The sequence below is a fragment of the Capricornis sumatraensis genome, chromosome 14 (genome assembly GCF_032405125.1).
Source record: "Capricornis sumatraensis isolate serow.1 chromosome 14, serow.2, whole genome shotgun sequence".
NCBI classification, from domain to species: Eukaryota; Metazoa; Chordata; class Mammalia; order Artiodactyla; family Bovidae; genus Capricornis; species Capricornis sumatraensis.
The window spans coordinates 78,922,993-78,937,567 of NC_091082.1; the positions used below are offsets into that span (position 1 = coordinate 78,922,993).

At 35.0% G+C, this 14,575-nt stretch overlaps 1 protein-coding gene across 4 annotated transcripts in view; it reads left to right on the top strand.

Annotated features, from left to right (window-relative positions):
- LPGAT1 (lysophosphatidylglycerol acyltransferase 1) overlaps positions 1–14,575 on the top strand; it is a 151,738-nt gene that overhangs the window by 104,740 nt on the left and 32,423 nt on the right. For all 4 annotated transcript variants that reach the window (XM_068985916.1, XM_068985915.1, XM_068985913.1 and 1 more), the window contains 4 exons: positions 774–892; positions 6,294–6,389; positions 9,117–9,390; positions 12,694–12,820. In XM_068985916.1, coding sequence (XP_068842017.1) covers positions 774–892; positions 6,294–6,389; positions 9,117–9,390; positions 12,694–12,820 — 616 coding nt within the window. The remainder of the gene's footprint in view (positions 1–773; positions 893–6,293; positions 6,390–9,116; positions 9,391–12,693; positions 12,821–14,575) is intronic.

Consider the following 14,575-nt stretch of genomic DNA (forward strand, 5'->3'; position numbering starts at 1 on the left):
AACTGATGTTTAATTTTATCTTTTGTGTGTGTAGTAAGTGTACTATAAAATGAGGCACACCTATTTGGAGATATCACTGTTTTCCTTAGAGTATACATATAGGTTTTGGTGCAATGATTTTTCATCTGGAGATTTTTAATAAATGTAACATCTTTAATTGGTTTTCTTATAAAACTAAAATGCTTACACATTTTATAATATTAGCATATTTTATTCTAAAGTAGAATTTAAGGATGTTTGGGAACTGCCTCCCAGTGAAGATCAGTTTTGGAGATCAGTTTTGAATTCATTTCCCCAGACTTTTTTCAATGTGTTAAATTACATGTAAATTTTATTCCTTCTTTGAAAAAATGGAATCATATTATATATACTGTTTGGTGATTTGTTTTGTTTACTGGATAAGAAGTCCTTTCAGGTTAGTGTATAGAGATATCTTCCATTCTTTTAATGGATTTATACTGTTTCATTGTATGAAAATTATCCATTCCCCTGTTGGTGAATTAACTATCCTTTATGCATATTTTTGCCCATTTGGACAAATGTTTCTGTAGGATAAACTCTTAAATAGAATTTCTAAATCAAAGGTATGGCTGTTTTACATTTTCATGGATATTTTGGGTCTCTCTAAAATATGAATACCCTGATTTTTATAGGAAGTATACTTAGGAAATAAACTTTCAGAAGTTTTAATGTGCACCAGTGTTTCTCACATAAGATTTCTGGAAATAGATAAATCTTTAAAATGACAGCTTTGAAACTTTTTGTCTTTACAGTGATGGAGTGGGGGGAAGATGTTAAAGCAATTTCAGAAGATGAAGCAGTCATGTTGGTGAACCATCAGGCAACAGGAGATGTGTGCACTCTGATGATGTGCCTCCAGGACAAAGGACTGGTAAGCCATCCCGAAGGCAGAGACAGACTGTGGGGAAGGGGGGTTGACGAAGGGTCAGCTGAATATCTTACTACAGCTGGGAATGTAAAATCTTGAAGAAAAAAAATACTGTGTATATAATTCTAATCACTCTAAGAGGAATTCATAGACTTAAAGAAAACCAACTGGGATAATGTGGATTATACCTCCATGAAGCTTTTTTTTTTAAAAAAGAACTGAAATGAAAGCAAAGTTAATATGGTTCAACTTGGGGCTGTCTTGAGGTGAGTGGTGGATTGCCAGTTTGAGAAATACAAGCACAAAAAACAGTTTGCTTAAGACAGAAGAATAAAATTGGATGGGGAATTAGGTGATCTTGGGGATTTTTAGCAAGAAGAAAGTAAGGTAGATATTGTTTTGAATTTCACTTAGAAAGCAAATTGAAAGGAAAGATACTACGTCCATTTTATTCAGTGTTCTAGGACTGCGTTTGAACTGTTGATTTCACATTGCTTATATTGATAACTAAAATATATCTATAAAATGGGAAGATGTTAAAGTCAATCCTTAACATTAAAAGAATTAACACCTTAGGAGAAGGTAAAGAGGTTATGTTCATAGAAAAGTAAATAAATAGAAAGTATATAGAATTGATGGAGTTAATCTTTGGCCTAATAATGAAGGAACCAATAGGTATTTTATCAGTGTTTCATGTTCATGGTCACTAACTATAAATATAGAAGAACGTCATCCTGTAAGATGTCCTCTTAAAGGAACTGATAAGCTAGTGATAGGTGAAGAGAGGGAATAGCAAACAGTACTTAATTACAAAGTGAGAAGTATTTGGTGGAAGGTGAGCTCACCATTTACTTGGTGGATATAGAAAACTTTGTGGAGAGGAGAAGACATAAACTTGACCTGAAAGGGTTGAGTAGAACTTAAGCAGAGTAGTGAAGCAAGGGCCTCTTCTGTAGTGAAATAATTGTGGCCAAAACCCAAGGCAAGAATACATCTGGTGTGTTTAGGTCCTCAGAGTTTGATTCAGCAGGTTAAGGGTCAGAAAATGAGGTGAGAGTAAATGGAAAAGGTTTGCTTATATGAAATCTGTTTTTGTTATTTATCTGAGAAGCAAAGGCATTATTTTGCTAGAATGTAGAATAAATTCAATAATTTCTTATGTTCAGAATTGTTAAAATAATATCACTGTATAGATATATTTGCCTTTATAATAATATGTCACCTGTCCTCTAAATTATTGATGTTAAAATTTTGTAAAAACTAGTTTATTTTTGGACTTCTCTGGTGGTCCAGTGGTTAAGACTCTGCTTCCACTGCAAGGGTCATAGGTTCGATCCCTGGTTGAGGAACTAAGATCCCACATGCCGTGAGGTGTGCCACCCCCCAAAAAAAAACCCTATTTGGCTTTATATTAAGGAGAACATTTTTATTCTTACTGATAAGATACTTACATTTATAGTGATTTTTCTGAGGCCCTATGATGTCTTCCATTGGTTTTTGAGTCTCAAAAAGTGCTCGAACTGATAAGTATAAATATCCTAACTTTGTTACTCTTAACTTCAGTTTGGCAGAAATGATGACTGTATTAGTCAGAATATAGGTAATCTGAGATTCACCAATATTGTGGACAAAAGAGATTTTGATTTATTTGTTTGCTTTTGTAAAAAGATTTCAGTTAGTTGGTCTTCTGCTCATTTTTCTGTCCAGAGTTATTCCCATTTTCAGATTAGTTATACTAAATATTTTTTACCATCTGATATTACTAAATAATGTGAAATTTCAAAGAATTTTTATCTTGTTTCATAAAGGAGTAGTTGAGAAATAAAAGGTAGAACATTATGATCTCTACTCCTGCCTAGTATGTGTGGGGCAATATTAATTTATACTCAAAAGTAGAAATGTTTACTTGATTAATTGCATACTCCATGGGCACTTTCAAAGAAAGAAAGCTAATGTCAGTTTAAAACTGGCCCACTAGGGCTTCCCTGGTGGCTCAGATGGTAAAGAATCTGCCTGCAATGCAGGAGGCCTGGGTTCGATCCCTGTGTCGGGAAGATCTTCTGGAGAAGGGAATGGCAACTCACTCCAGTATTCTTGCCTGGAAAATCCCATGGACAGAGGAACCCATTGGGTTGCAAAGAGTCAGACATGACTGAGCAAGTAACACTTAAAAATATTAGTTTAATGGTGATATAAGTGTAACATAGCTTTTTGAATTCAGGAATTCCTGTGGTGCTCGTCATTATTCCTTTGTGGAGCAAGGGCACTGCTTGCATTTTGGTAGGACAGCACTGTTGTTCTCAGTTGTCCTGCTGGAATTGTTTCCCTTACCTGGCTGCAGCCTACTGCATGCTAGTAGAACTCCCTAGCTATTGTGACAGCCAAAATTGTCCTTGTAGATTTCTAAACTGGAAAACCATTGACTTTACTAACATTTCAGAATGATATAAAGAATGGAGCCCTTTATGTAAGCCTCTCCAGATGTTTGAATATGTAGAAAATCCATGCTTATGGGTAAAGGATAATTAATATAAAGGATAAAGCACAAGCTGGAATCAAGATTGCTGGGAGAAATATCAATAACCTCAGATATGCAGATAACACGACACTTACGGCAGAAAGTAAAGAAGAACTAAAGAGCCTCTTGATAAAAGTGAAAGTGGAGAGTGAAAAAGTTGGCTTTTCACTCAACATTCAGAAAACTAAGATCATGGCATCTGGTCCCATCACTTCATGACAAATAGATGGGGAAACAGCGGCAACAGTGGCAGACTTTATTTTAGGGGGCTCCAAAATCCCTGCAGATGGTAACTCCAGGCATGAAATAAAAAGACGCTTACTCCTTGGGAGAAAAGTTATGACCAACCTAGACAGCATATTAAAAAGCAGAGACATTACTTTGCCAACAAAGGTCAATCTAGTCAAGGCTATGGTTTTTCCAGTGGTCATGTATGGGTGTGAGAGTTGGACTATAAAGAAAGCTGAGTGCCGAAGAATTGATGCTTTTGAACTGTGGTGTTGGAGAAGACTCTTGAGAGTCCCTTGGACTGCAAGGAGATCCAACTAGTCCATCCTAAAGGAAATCAGTCCTGGGTGTCCATTGGAAGGACTGATGTTGAAGCTGAAACTCCAATACTTTGGCCACCTGATACAAAGAGCTGACTCATTTGTAAAGACCCCGATGCCGGGAAAGATTGAGGGCAGGAGGAGAAGGGGACAACAGAGGATGAGATGGTTGGATGGCATCACCGACTCAATGGACATGAATTTGAGCAAACTCTGGGAGTTGGTGGACAGGGAGGCCTGGCGTGCTGCAGTCCATGGGGTCGCAAAGAGTTGGGCACGACTGAGTGACTGAACTGAATTTTGTCCTTTGGAAATACCTAGCAGTGTTCTGACAGACAACCTTTAAAATATCGACTGAGTTGACTCAGGCAGCTTGTGTTTACTGACTTCCTTTTTTTCAGGAATATGAGTCAAAGGATTAGTTATATTTTCTAAACATTCTAGTACCTTTTTAAGAAATGTCTCTTAAGTGAGGGGTCTTGCCCTTTCAAGGCAGTTGATGATTAAGAATTTTCATTTCTACTAATAGAACTCTACTGGACATGTAATGTATATTTATTGACTTGTAATATTTCTGCTAAAATAAGTTAGGACAGAATTATCCATACAAATCTTAAAAGATAGCTTGACTGTCTTACTGAATTTGTTTTAGGTTACTTTCTAACTGAGGAGGTAAATCCACTATAAATGTAAGATTAAACATAAAAGCTAGTTACTTTAGTGTTGGTATATTAAACCCAGAGATCAATAATTTGCAGCCACACTTCATACTGTGTGTAAAGCTCAAAGATTTTACAGGTTGAATCCACTTGCTTTTTGTTTTGTTTCTTGGAAAACTTTTCAGCAAATTCCATTTAGTTCAGATCTCAATTTATTTACACAAAGTAGTTATCATTATAAAGCAAAACAAATTATTTTATTCTATATTAATTGATTTGAAAATCAGTCTTTCACTGGGCATGTATCTATTTTTTTAAGTTGTTTTATACAGTAAAACTGGTGGAATAGGAATCATGCAACTGAATTATTTAGTAATGCTGAAAAATTAAGGCAGAAGCTCGAGTATTATATTATTTGTGGGGTTTTATAATGTTTTTGTAAAAGCAGCACATGGGTGTCAATGCTTCATGTTTTCCTTATATGTGCATACAATTTTGTGCTTAGAGATAGAATTTATGTTTGTTATTCCCGTAGGAACCGAAGTAGCGCTCTGTTGCATTCTTGATTGAGGCTGTAGATTTCACTTTATTTAAGGCTTATAACAAGGGATGCTATTATCTCAGCAGGGGAGAACAATTAAGCAATTCATTAGCTAGATCCTGTTTACACTTACTTTTAATTTTAAAATTTTGCTTGGAATAAAGTCTTCTGCTCCTGATAGAGTATTAACTTTTATCAGCAATGGATACTATTATCAGCAATGGATAATATTTTTGTGTTTAAGAAACAGTATTTTTATGCTGGTAAAGAGTATGGCTTTATATAAACTAACAAATACACTTCATAGTAGAATGTATAAATCACTCTACTGAATTAATTTTTAAAAATTTACAGTGTATTTTTTGAGTAAATGAATTGTTTAGTGTTCTTTTGTTGAACATTTTTATATTTTTGTATTTATATCTTAATGTTTTTTGACTTTTAATGTTTTAACCATTAAGGTAAAGTCACATTTTATAAAGCTTTAAAGAAGATGTTAACAAAGATATTAAGGCTTTTATAAAGCCTTAATAAAACTGTTTAATTGCTCAGTCATATCTGACTTTGCAACCCCATGGACTAGTCCACCGGGCTCCTCTGTCCGTGGGATTCTCCAGGCAAGAATACTGGAGTGGGTTGCCATTTCCTCCTCCAGGGGATCTTCCTGACCCAGGGATCAAACCAGGGTCTCCTGCATTGCAGGCAGATTCTTTACTGTCTGCGCTATTAGGGAAGCCCTTACAAAGCCTTAGTGCTTATTAATTAAACTCATAGCCCTCATTTGATAATTTAGGCATATTGTATTATTTCAGAATAACTTTACAAGTTATGTAAGAATTACCAGTCATGTTGTTTATATAGAACAAATTAGAAATCATTAAGTTCAAATTTAAGTTAATTCAGTTTTATCTGTTACCCAATGATGTATATACCTGTGATTTAAGAATCCAAGACTTGGAATCAAGACCTGTAATTTTTCATGTAGCACTTTACTTGTAGAAATAGCATTAGATTTTAAATATTTAGGTTAATGAAAAGTATGGTTGGATGATTATGCTTAAAATTTAGATACTGGCTAGCTATACTCAGTATTTTTTCTATCCAATATTTAATTATTTTTTGCTTTTAAATATTTTAGGTTGTTGCTCAGATGATGTGGTTGATGGATCATATTTTTAAATACACAAACTTTGGAATTGTTTCTCTAATTCATGGAGACTTCTTTATAAGACAGGTAACTAATGAGCATTTTTTTCCATAGTGAGAGTCTTGATCAGTCTGAATCTTTAGTGTAAAAAGAGACATCACAAAACTAATTGTAATAGATAGAGCCTCTTCTAGTTATCTCAGGGAGCTGGGAATTGGTTCCCTAAAACAGAGTTTGAATGATTGAAGTCTGAATTTGAGTATGCATAAGTATTAAACATGCAAATATTTTCATCTCTACCCTCCTCCTCCCTTTCTAAACAGTTTTCAAGCACCTATCACATTCTCAGCTCTTCTGAGATCACTGTTAATTTTATTTACAAGTCACTGTTAAATGATACAGAAGATACCTAAATTAACAATTGTGAGATTGTTAAATAAGATTACCAGTAGGGAGAATATTAAGTAATTAAATAAATAAATATTTTGTGAATTCATAATATGAAAACTGAGTACATCAGATTTCTGTAAATCCAGAGAAACCTTAGAGGAGAAGATAATACATGGCATAAATTTAAAGAATGAGTATGAGTTTGATGGAAGAAGATGGATTGAGAATGGATCCCAAGCATTAGGAATAGTTTAGTAGGAAAAAAAGAATACTCACTTATCAAAATAGTGTTTCCCTGATATGCTACTTAGAGTCACATGCTTTATTTTCTCAAAAATGGATAATTAAAATATGATATCAAGAGTATTTATGTATGGTAATGCCACACTAATCTACTGTTTATATATTTAGCAACTTCACCTTGGATGGTGCAGTACCTTGTACATATTAATTTATTTAATGAATTGCTGGTGAATCTAATTAAACCTCTTCTGAGAACTGCAAATTCAGAAATAAGCTGAAATAATGTAGAAAAACTTCTGAGCTCTATGAAAATACATATCCCAAAACACATAAACTTTGCTCCAGACAGTTTTATGTACAAAACATTTTTTTTTCCAATTCTGTATAATTGCTTCGTTCCTTCTGGGAAGGCCCTTGGTTTTTCTGAGCAGAGAGGTGGGAAAAAAGCAGGCTTGGTACCTCAGGAAGAACGGGGAATGGGGATTGGCCACAATAAGACTGAAACAAAATAAGCAGATCAACTTATAAGTGATCAGAACAACTTAATGAAGAAACTAATCTTAGTATCACTGGAGGGAAAGACAGCAGAACTGACAATTGAAGCAGTCTGGGGTGGAGTCCAGAGGAGAAGCTGGATGAACTGCTTAGGAGTCTGAGGAAATTATTGAATTTATACAGTGTTGAAACAGTTGACCTTGTTATCATGATGATCCTTAGGCCTCAAGAAGAGGCTAAATTAGACTAAATTATCAGTGAACTTTGAGGAGTTGAAAGTAGAAAATAATGTACTCCAAAACATTTCCTTTTTTATTACAGTGTTGTTTTACATACTTAAGACTATATTTCAGATTATTGGAGAAACTTACAAATTCACTTATAAAGAACAAAAATATTTTTCCTGTTAGATAGTAATTAAAATCTATAACTTGAGGGTAAGAGAGAGAGAGAAAAAAATATTAATATTAAAGAAAATCTCTTGGGGCTCTGCTACTAGACATTTTTAAGAAAATATTTCCAAGGATATTAAAAATATTTTACGTGTAGTCTTGGGAACTTAATAAAGTTTAATCACAATCAGTTCCATATATCAGCTAAGAAAATTGTTATTTGTTTTGCATTTGGAATAATTTAAAGACTGAAAGCATACGAATTATTTGGGGGAGCTTCTGTAATTTTGTTGGCTGGAAAATTACTAGCAAATTGATCATACTGAAAGGAAGAACCTTTCTAATATTTAGTCATGAGTTTGGGGCTTTCCTGAAAATGCTTCTGAATTCTTTTTTTCAGTATCCAAGTTATCCTCTTTCCTTACTTTCCCTCACAACTGAAACCCAGTCCATCAGAACATCCTGTTAGCATTCAGACTTTTTTCCTGAATGTATGCACCTCTCATCTATATCCTGTAGTTGAATCTCATCAAACTCCCCTGTCCAGACTCTACAGCAGTCTCCTAACTCATTTCCTGCAGTCTTTTTGTCACTGGAGCCAGAAGATATTTAATGTAAATAAGATCATGACTCTCCCTTTTTGAAAACTGTTTAATGACATCCCGTCCCAAATTACTACTCACCAAACTCAAGGCCTTCCTCATATGATCTCCAACTCTCTACAATTCTCAGCCATAACTGACCTTGTCATGCTCTCGGAAATGCCGAGGTTACTCCCACCTCAGGGCCCTTTGTCTCTTTTGTCCTCATCACCTGTTCTCTGCCACTCATGTTCACATGGCTTATTCCCTCACATTATCAGCTCTTTGCTTAAATTTCATCTCCCTGGAGTTGCTTCCCCTGGCCCTGTTGCATTTCTCTAGCCTCTTGCTCTTCTTCCTAACGCTTATCACCAGTTGCATGCATCCTCCACAAGGGTGTCTTACTTCTCTATCTCTAAGACGTGCCTGGCAAGTAAGTAGTAGGTACTCAGTAAATACTCACTAATGAAGAGTGAATAAACTTTCAGGGGCAATTAGAGCAATTTGTTTCTTCAGAGAGAAGGGTTTATTTATGTTAAGTGCTAATAACTTCCTTTTGCCACTGTGGTCAAAAGGGGAAGTAAGCAGTAGGGTGCAGGGGGAAGTCACTATTGTAGCCTGTGTTTGGGATTTACTCTGGAAGCAGTAATTTCTAGCCTTTATGGTCTTTAAATTTCATACCTATGCTTATTATACATGTGTTTACCCTCTAGGGAAAATCTCATCGTGACCAACAGCTTCTTCTTCTTAAGAAGCACCTAGAAAATAATTACAGGAGCAGAGATCGAAAATGGATTGTTCTGTTTCCAGAAGGGGGCTTCCTCAGGAAGAGGCGAGAAATCAGTCAGTCATTTGCCAAGAAAAATAACTTGCCATTTCTTACACATGTCACTTTGCCAAGAGTTGGGGCAACAAAAATTATTTTGCGTGCGCTTGTAGCACGACAGGAAAATGGAAGTCCAGCAGGAGGAGACGCTAAGGAATTAGGTAGGATGGGTTTTAGCATTTTTTTCTTTTCTTGGAATTAGAGGCTTTTCTGGAGTTCTTTTTATTTTTGTTGAATAGAAATAATACTGAGGAAGAAGATGAAAATATAACTTAAAATATTTATTTGTTTGGCTATGTTGGGTTTTAGTTGTAGCTCATGGCTCACATGTGGGATCTTAGTTCCCCAACCTGGAATTGAACCCACATCCCCTGCATTGGAAGGTGCAGCCTAAACCACTGGACTGCCAGGGAAGTCCTGAAAATATAACTTTTTAATGTTTCTATTTACAAAGTAGTCCATGCTTACAGTAATTTATTCAAATAATATAGGAATGTATAAGGTCAAAGGTGTCTTTCCCTTCCTGTATACCTTTCTCCTGGCCATTCACACTGCTTCAGTTGCCATCCCTGTAAATATCTTTTCAGATTTGTGAAGCATGTAAGTAGTGTAAATTCCTATAAGTGGAATTACTATATTAAAAGATATAGGAATAGAAATGACTAATTTGAAAAACTGTATGCAAATGAAATTATAATGATATATATATTTTGCATGTATCAAATTTAGAAAGTTTTTTTTGTTTTTAATACAGAGAATGAGTTTAATACAATTGGACAATATTTATTGAAAGTCTTAAAATGTTGATTAGTTCCTCCACTGCATATAATACTTATCAAAACAGAATGATCTGAAATACCGGCACAGTAGTTTATCACAGCATTATGTCGAATGGCAGGAAATTGGAAATAGCCAAAAGAGAGAATAGATAAGAATTATTAAATATCCATCTAACAGAATACAACACAGCCATTATGAATGATGTCTATGGGCTTAGAAAATGCTTCTGCTCTATAATATTAATGGAGTCGGAGGAACATAACAACTCTTGTGTAAATAATATGAGCTTAAATATGTAAATAATAAGGCAGTAGAAAATTTGTGAAAGATTCCAGAATATTAGTGATTGCTTCTCTGTGTTGTAACATTATGGATAATTTTTCCCCATTTCTTAATACTTTCCTGAATTAAAAAAAAAAAAGTACATATTACTTTTATGGCCAGGAAAAGTAAACCATCCTCAAAGATGCAGCTCTCTTGCAGATAGTCTGATGAGGTATGCATATCTGCAGCATCTATTTGTGCCAACAATGTGAAGGCTCTTTTGAACAATTTTCTCTAAGACACTATGAAAGTTTGCTGATAAATTATAAGTCAGAAAGCTGAAAGAAACTGACTAGGCCTGTTTCCTTAGTAGCATTTTGCTATTTCTTTTAATAGTCTTTAGATAAAATAAAAATGGAAATGATGGACCCTCAGAAATATGTGTTATTTTAGATGACAGATATAAAAATAATGCCATGAGATTGTGCTAAGTTCTTTTGTTTTTTGCAAACAGCTGCCTGGCAGTCAGCTCTCTTGATCTTTCAGCATCTATTAAAAAGACAAATTGAAAGAGTCTTTTAATAGAAAAGGAAGGTTCGGAATAGCTTCACGGTTGCAGAGACACTGTGGCAATGTCAGCCAAGCCAAAGCTTGAAGGCAAAGGTCTTACAAACAGGATTAATTGCACTAATAAAGGCTGCTGTTTTTAAATAGTTTTACCCAGTCAATATTCTGTAGTGGTCTAGATCCCAAAGGAATGGGTACTTATCATATTGATTACACACAAGGGAAGAAAAATGTTTTGTTTTGTTTTGTTTTCCTTTTGGAGAGAAACAGTCTCTGTGAAATTGTTTATTACTTATCTTACCTTAGTTGAAATTTTTAGGCCTCTCACCTTCTGAGATGGCCCACACTCTGTGGAGTGTGTTTCTCCCAGGGCTGCCCTCTCTTTCTGAGACAGATCACATTCTGTCTGTGGGATGTGTATCTCTCTAAATAAATCCACTTCTTACCTGTCAAGAAAAAAATTTTTTTTTCTTCTAGCAGATTAGGAAAAATCCCATAAGAAATTCTATAATAAACTGTATACCCCAAAATTAGTTTTACTTATATTTTACCTTTTCTTCTCTATGTTTTGGTATTTGTATTTTATTTTTTTAGTGTTCATATTCACTATTTAGTATTTTATTCTATATAAACAAAAACCATGCCTTCATGTTGGTTTTAAACATGTAAACATAAACATGTAAAAATAAAGTTGTATCTAATTAACTTTAAAATTATTAGTATTTTCATTTTTGTATGATTTAATCAATATTAAACTGAACTCTGGTGATTTTTCCCAACCATTTTATTATAAAAATGTTTAAACATCCATAAAAATTAAAAGAACTTTGCAATTTTGCAGTTAATGAGCAGACCAACTAGATTTTACAGTTAACACTTTACTGTTTTATCACGTCTCTCTATCCTTCTATCTGTCTATTAGTCCATTTTGGTTGTTTTTTTTTTTTTTTTAAATGCAGCTCAAGGTAAGTTGCAGTCATCACTTTAGCCCCAAACATTTCAGCCTGTATGCCATGGGTAGCTTGTTAAAATGTCTCTCTTTACCTACACTATTCCTTCAGCAATGTATTATTTAAAAATTAAATTTTTTACACTTATTTCTATATGAGTATTTTTTCCCCTTTAGAATGTTGTCTAAAATTTTAAAAGAATTTTAGGCCAGTTTTTAATTATTTGAAATTTTAAGTAAAATATTGTTGATTCCTTCTGTACATTTGGCCTTATGTTTAAAAGTAAGTTTTATTGTTTTAAAGATCCTTTAATTACTTCAAACAAAGGACCTTTACACTTTAAAGTCTACCTATTAGCATTCTCTGGGAGGATTCCCCTCTCAATTCTTGCTCAACTTTGTACCCTGAGCTGGGAACAGAAACGGAGTGCAGAGGACTGCAGCAAGCAGAACTTCCCCAGCCCCTCCCACAACAGTGGTTACCACCTGTTGTTGTTCCTGCCAAAGGGTAGACAGTTTATTGCTTTATTTTTTCTATAACTCTTGACATATGGGAGGGGTGTTTTGTTGTTGGTTTTGAACAAAAGCAGCAACTGAAGATCATGTGTGTCAATAAAATGCTTAATTTTACTGCCTTATTCCAATATTTATTAATGTCTTCCAAGTATCACAAATCTTAGTGTTTGTATTATAATATAGTGTTTGTATATAATCTTGTGTTATATTTAGTGAATGGATTTTTTTGTTTGTTTCGAGATCTGCTTTTCACTTTCCTGATGTGATACTTTAGCTTTTGACATTTTCAAGATGCTTTATACTTTCTATGCTTGTTTCGGGTTAGTTTTTTTTAGTGTTATTTGATGCAAATAACATAAAAATTGATCCAATTTTATATTGTTCTCAGACAACAAATCAAAAGGCCTCCAGTGGATAATAGATACAACCATAGCTTATCCCAAAGCTGAACCCATAGATATTCAAACCTGGATCCTTGGATACAGGAAACCAGCAGTCACACATGTACATTACAGGTAAGAATCCCATATTAGTACTCAGCATAAATCCAACATAAAGTACTGTCTCTATCAGCCGTAGGTTGACTAGGTCACCTCATGTATTATTCTAGTCCACCAGGACACCCTGGGGGATAGGAAAAGAAAGATTGGTGTTTTATTTGGCTGTTGGGGGGATTTTGGCTTTATTTTAACCCTTAGCTTTCTTAATTCCAAAACAGTCTGTTTATTGCATATTCTAGATTTGTCCTGTCAGGAATAACACCATTGAAATTAAAGTAAATGGAAACATACACAGTACTTGTAAAACCAAACATTCTTGGTTTTCTGTTTTGTTTGTTTGTTTATTGTTCTCAGAAGAATTGGTTTCTGTTCAGACTCTCCAGTTGTTTGGTTATATTTAAAATTTTTTAAATAAGAATGAAATGTTTCCAATTAGAATAAGAGATTTAAAATGCAGCATTAGAAACCATATATATACAGATGTGAATAATACAAATAATGAGGTTAGATCTCTTTCTCTTTTAATGTGGGTAGATTGGCAAGAAAAACTAAGTAGCATCGACTGCTTAAACTGGGGAATAGGTGCACACAGATAGAAGGTAGTTTGGAAACTATGAAGTTCACTGAAAAATGATAATTTAGCTTAATGTTGGTTTACTTATAGGTGGATTTTAAAGTCTATTCATGAATGTATTCTTTTTCTGCAGTTAAGCATATCTTATCCAGAACATTACTATTAGCCCAAAATTAGTACAAGCCAGTTTTGCTTCACATGACATAGAAAATGTTTTTCTTCTTCATCTCAACTGACTTTAAAGATAACGCAACACCCATTCTTAGAGAATTTAATCGAAACGATCACTTTGGTAATTTGGTGTAGCTAGACAAGTTAGTGGAGAAGGAAATGGCAACCCACTCCAATGTTCTTGCCTGGAGAATCCCAGGGACGGGGGAGCCTCATGGACTGCCGTCTATGGGGTCGCACAGAGTCGGACACGACGGAAGTGACGCAGCAGCAGCAGCAGCAGCAGTAGCAGACAAGTTAGTACTTTTGCTAGTTTTTCCTCCCAGTATAATTTAGAAGACTATACATGTGATTGGAGAAGGAAATGGCAACCCACTCTAGTATTCTTGCCTGGAGAATCCCATGGACAGAGGAGCCTGGTGAGCTATATAGTCCACAGGGTCGTAAAGAGTCAGACATGACTGAGCAACTAAAACAACAACAGCAATACATGTGATAGTTGGGCTTCCCTGGTGACCCAGTGGTAAAGAATGTGCCTGCCAGTGCAGGAGATGAGGGTTTGACCCTTGGGTCAGGAAGAGGAAATGGCAACCCACTCCAGTATCCTGCCTGGGAAATCCCCTGGACAGAGGAGCCTGGGGGGCTACAATCCATAGCGTCACAAAGTGTTGGGCATGATTTAGTGTGCCCAACATATCTCAGCAACTAAACAACAGCAACAAGAACAACATGTGAGAGTTAGAAAGGAATTATTCTATTTCGCCCAGTATTTATCAGATCCCACTTAGAGTATTGCATGTATGTCAATTTCTCTACTTCAAAAGAAATAATGCAATTAGTAGAAAAGTTTGCAAAGAGCCAATATAATAGATCACTGCTACCACTTAAAATGCAGTTGTTTTAGAGCAAATCAAATTTGGAGATAGTAGTGACTAAATGTGGAGAAGGCAATGGCAACCCACTCCAGTACTCTTGCCTGGAAAATCCCATGAACGGAGAAGCCTGGTAGGCTGCACTCCATGGGG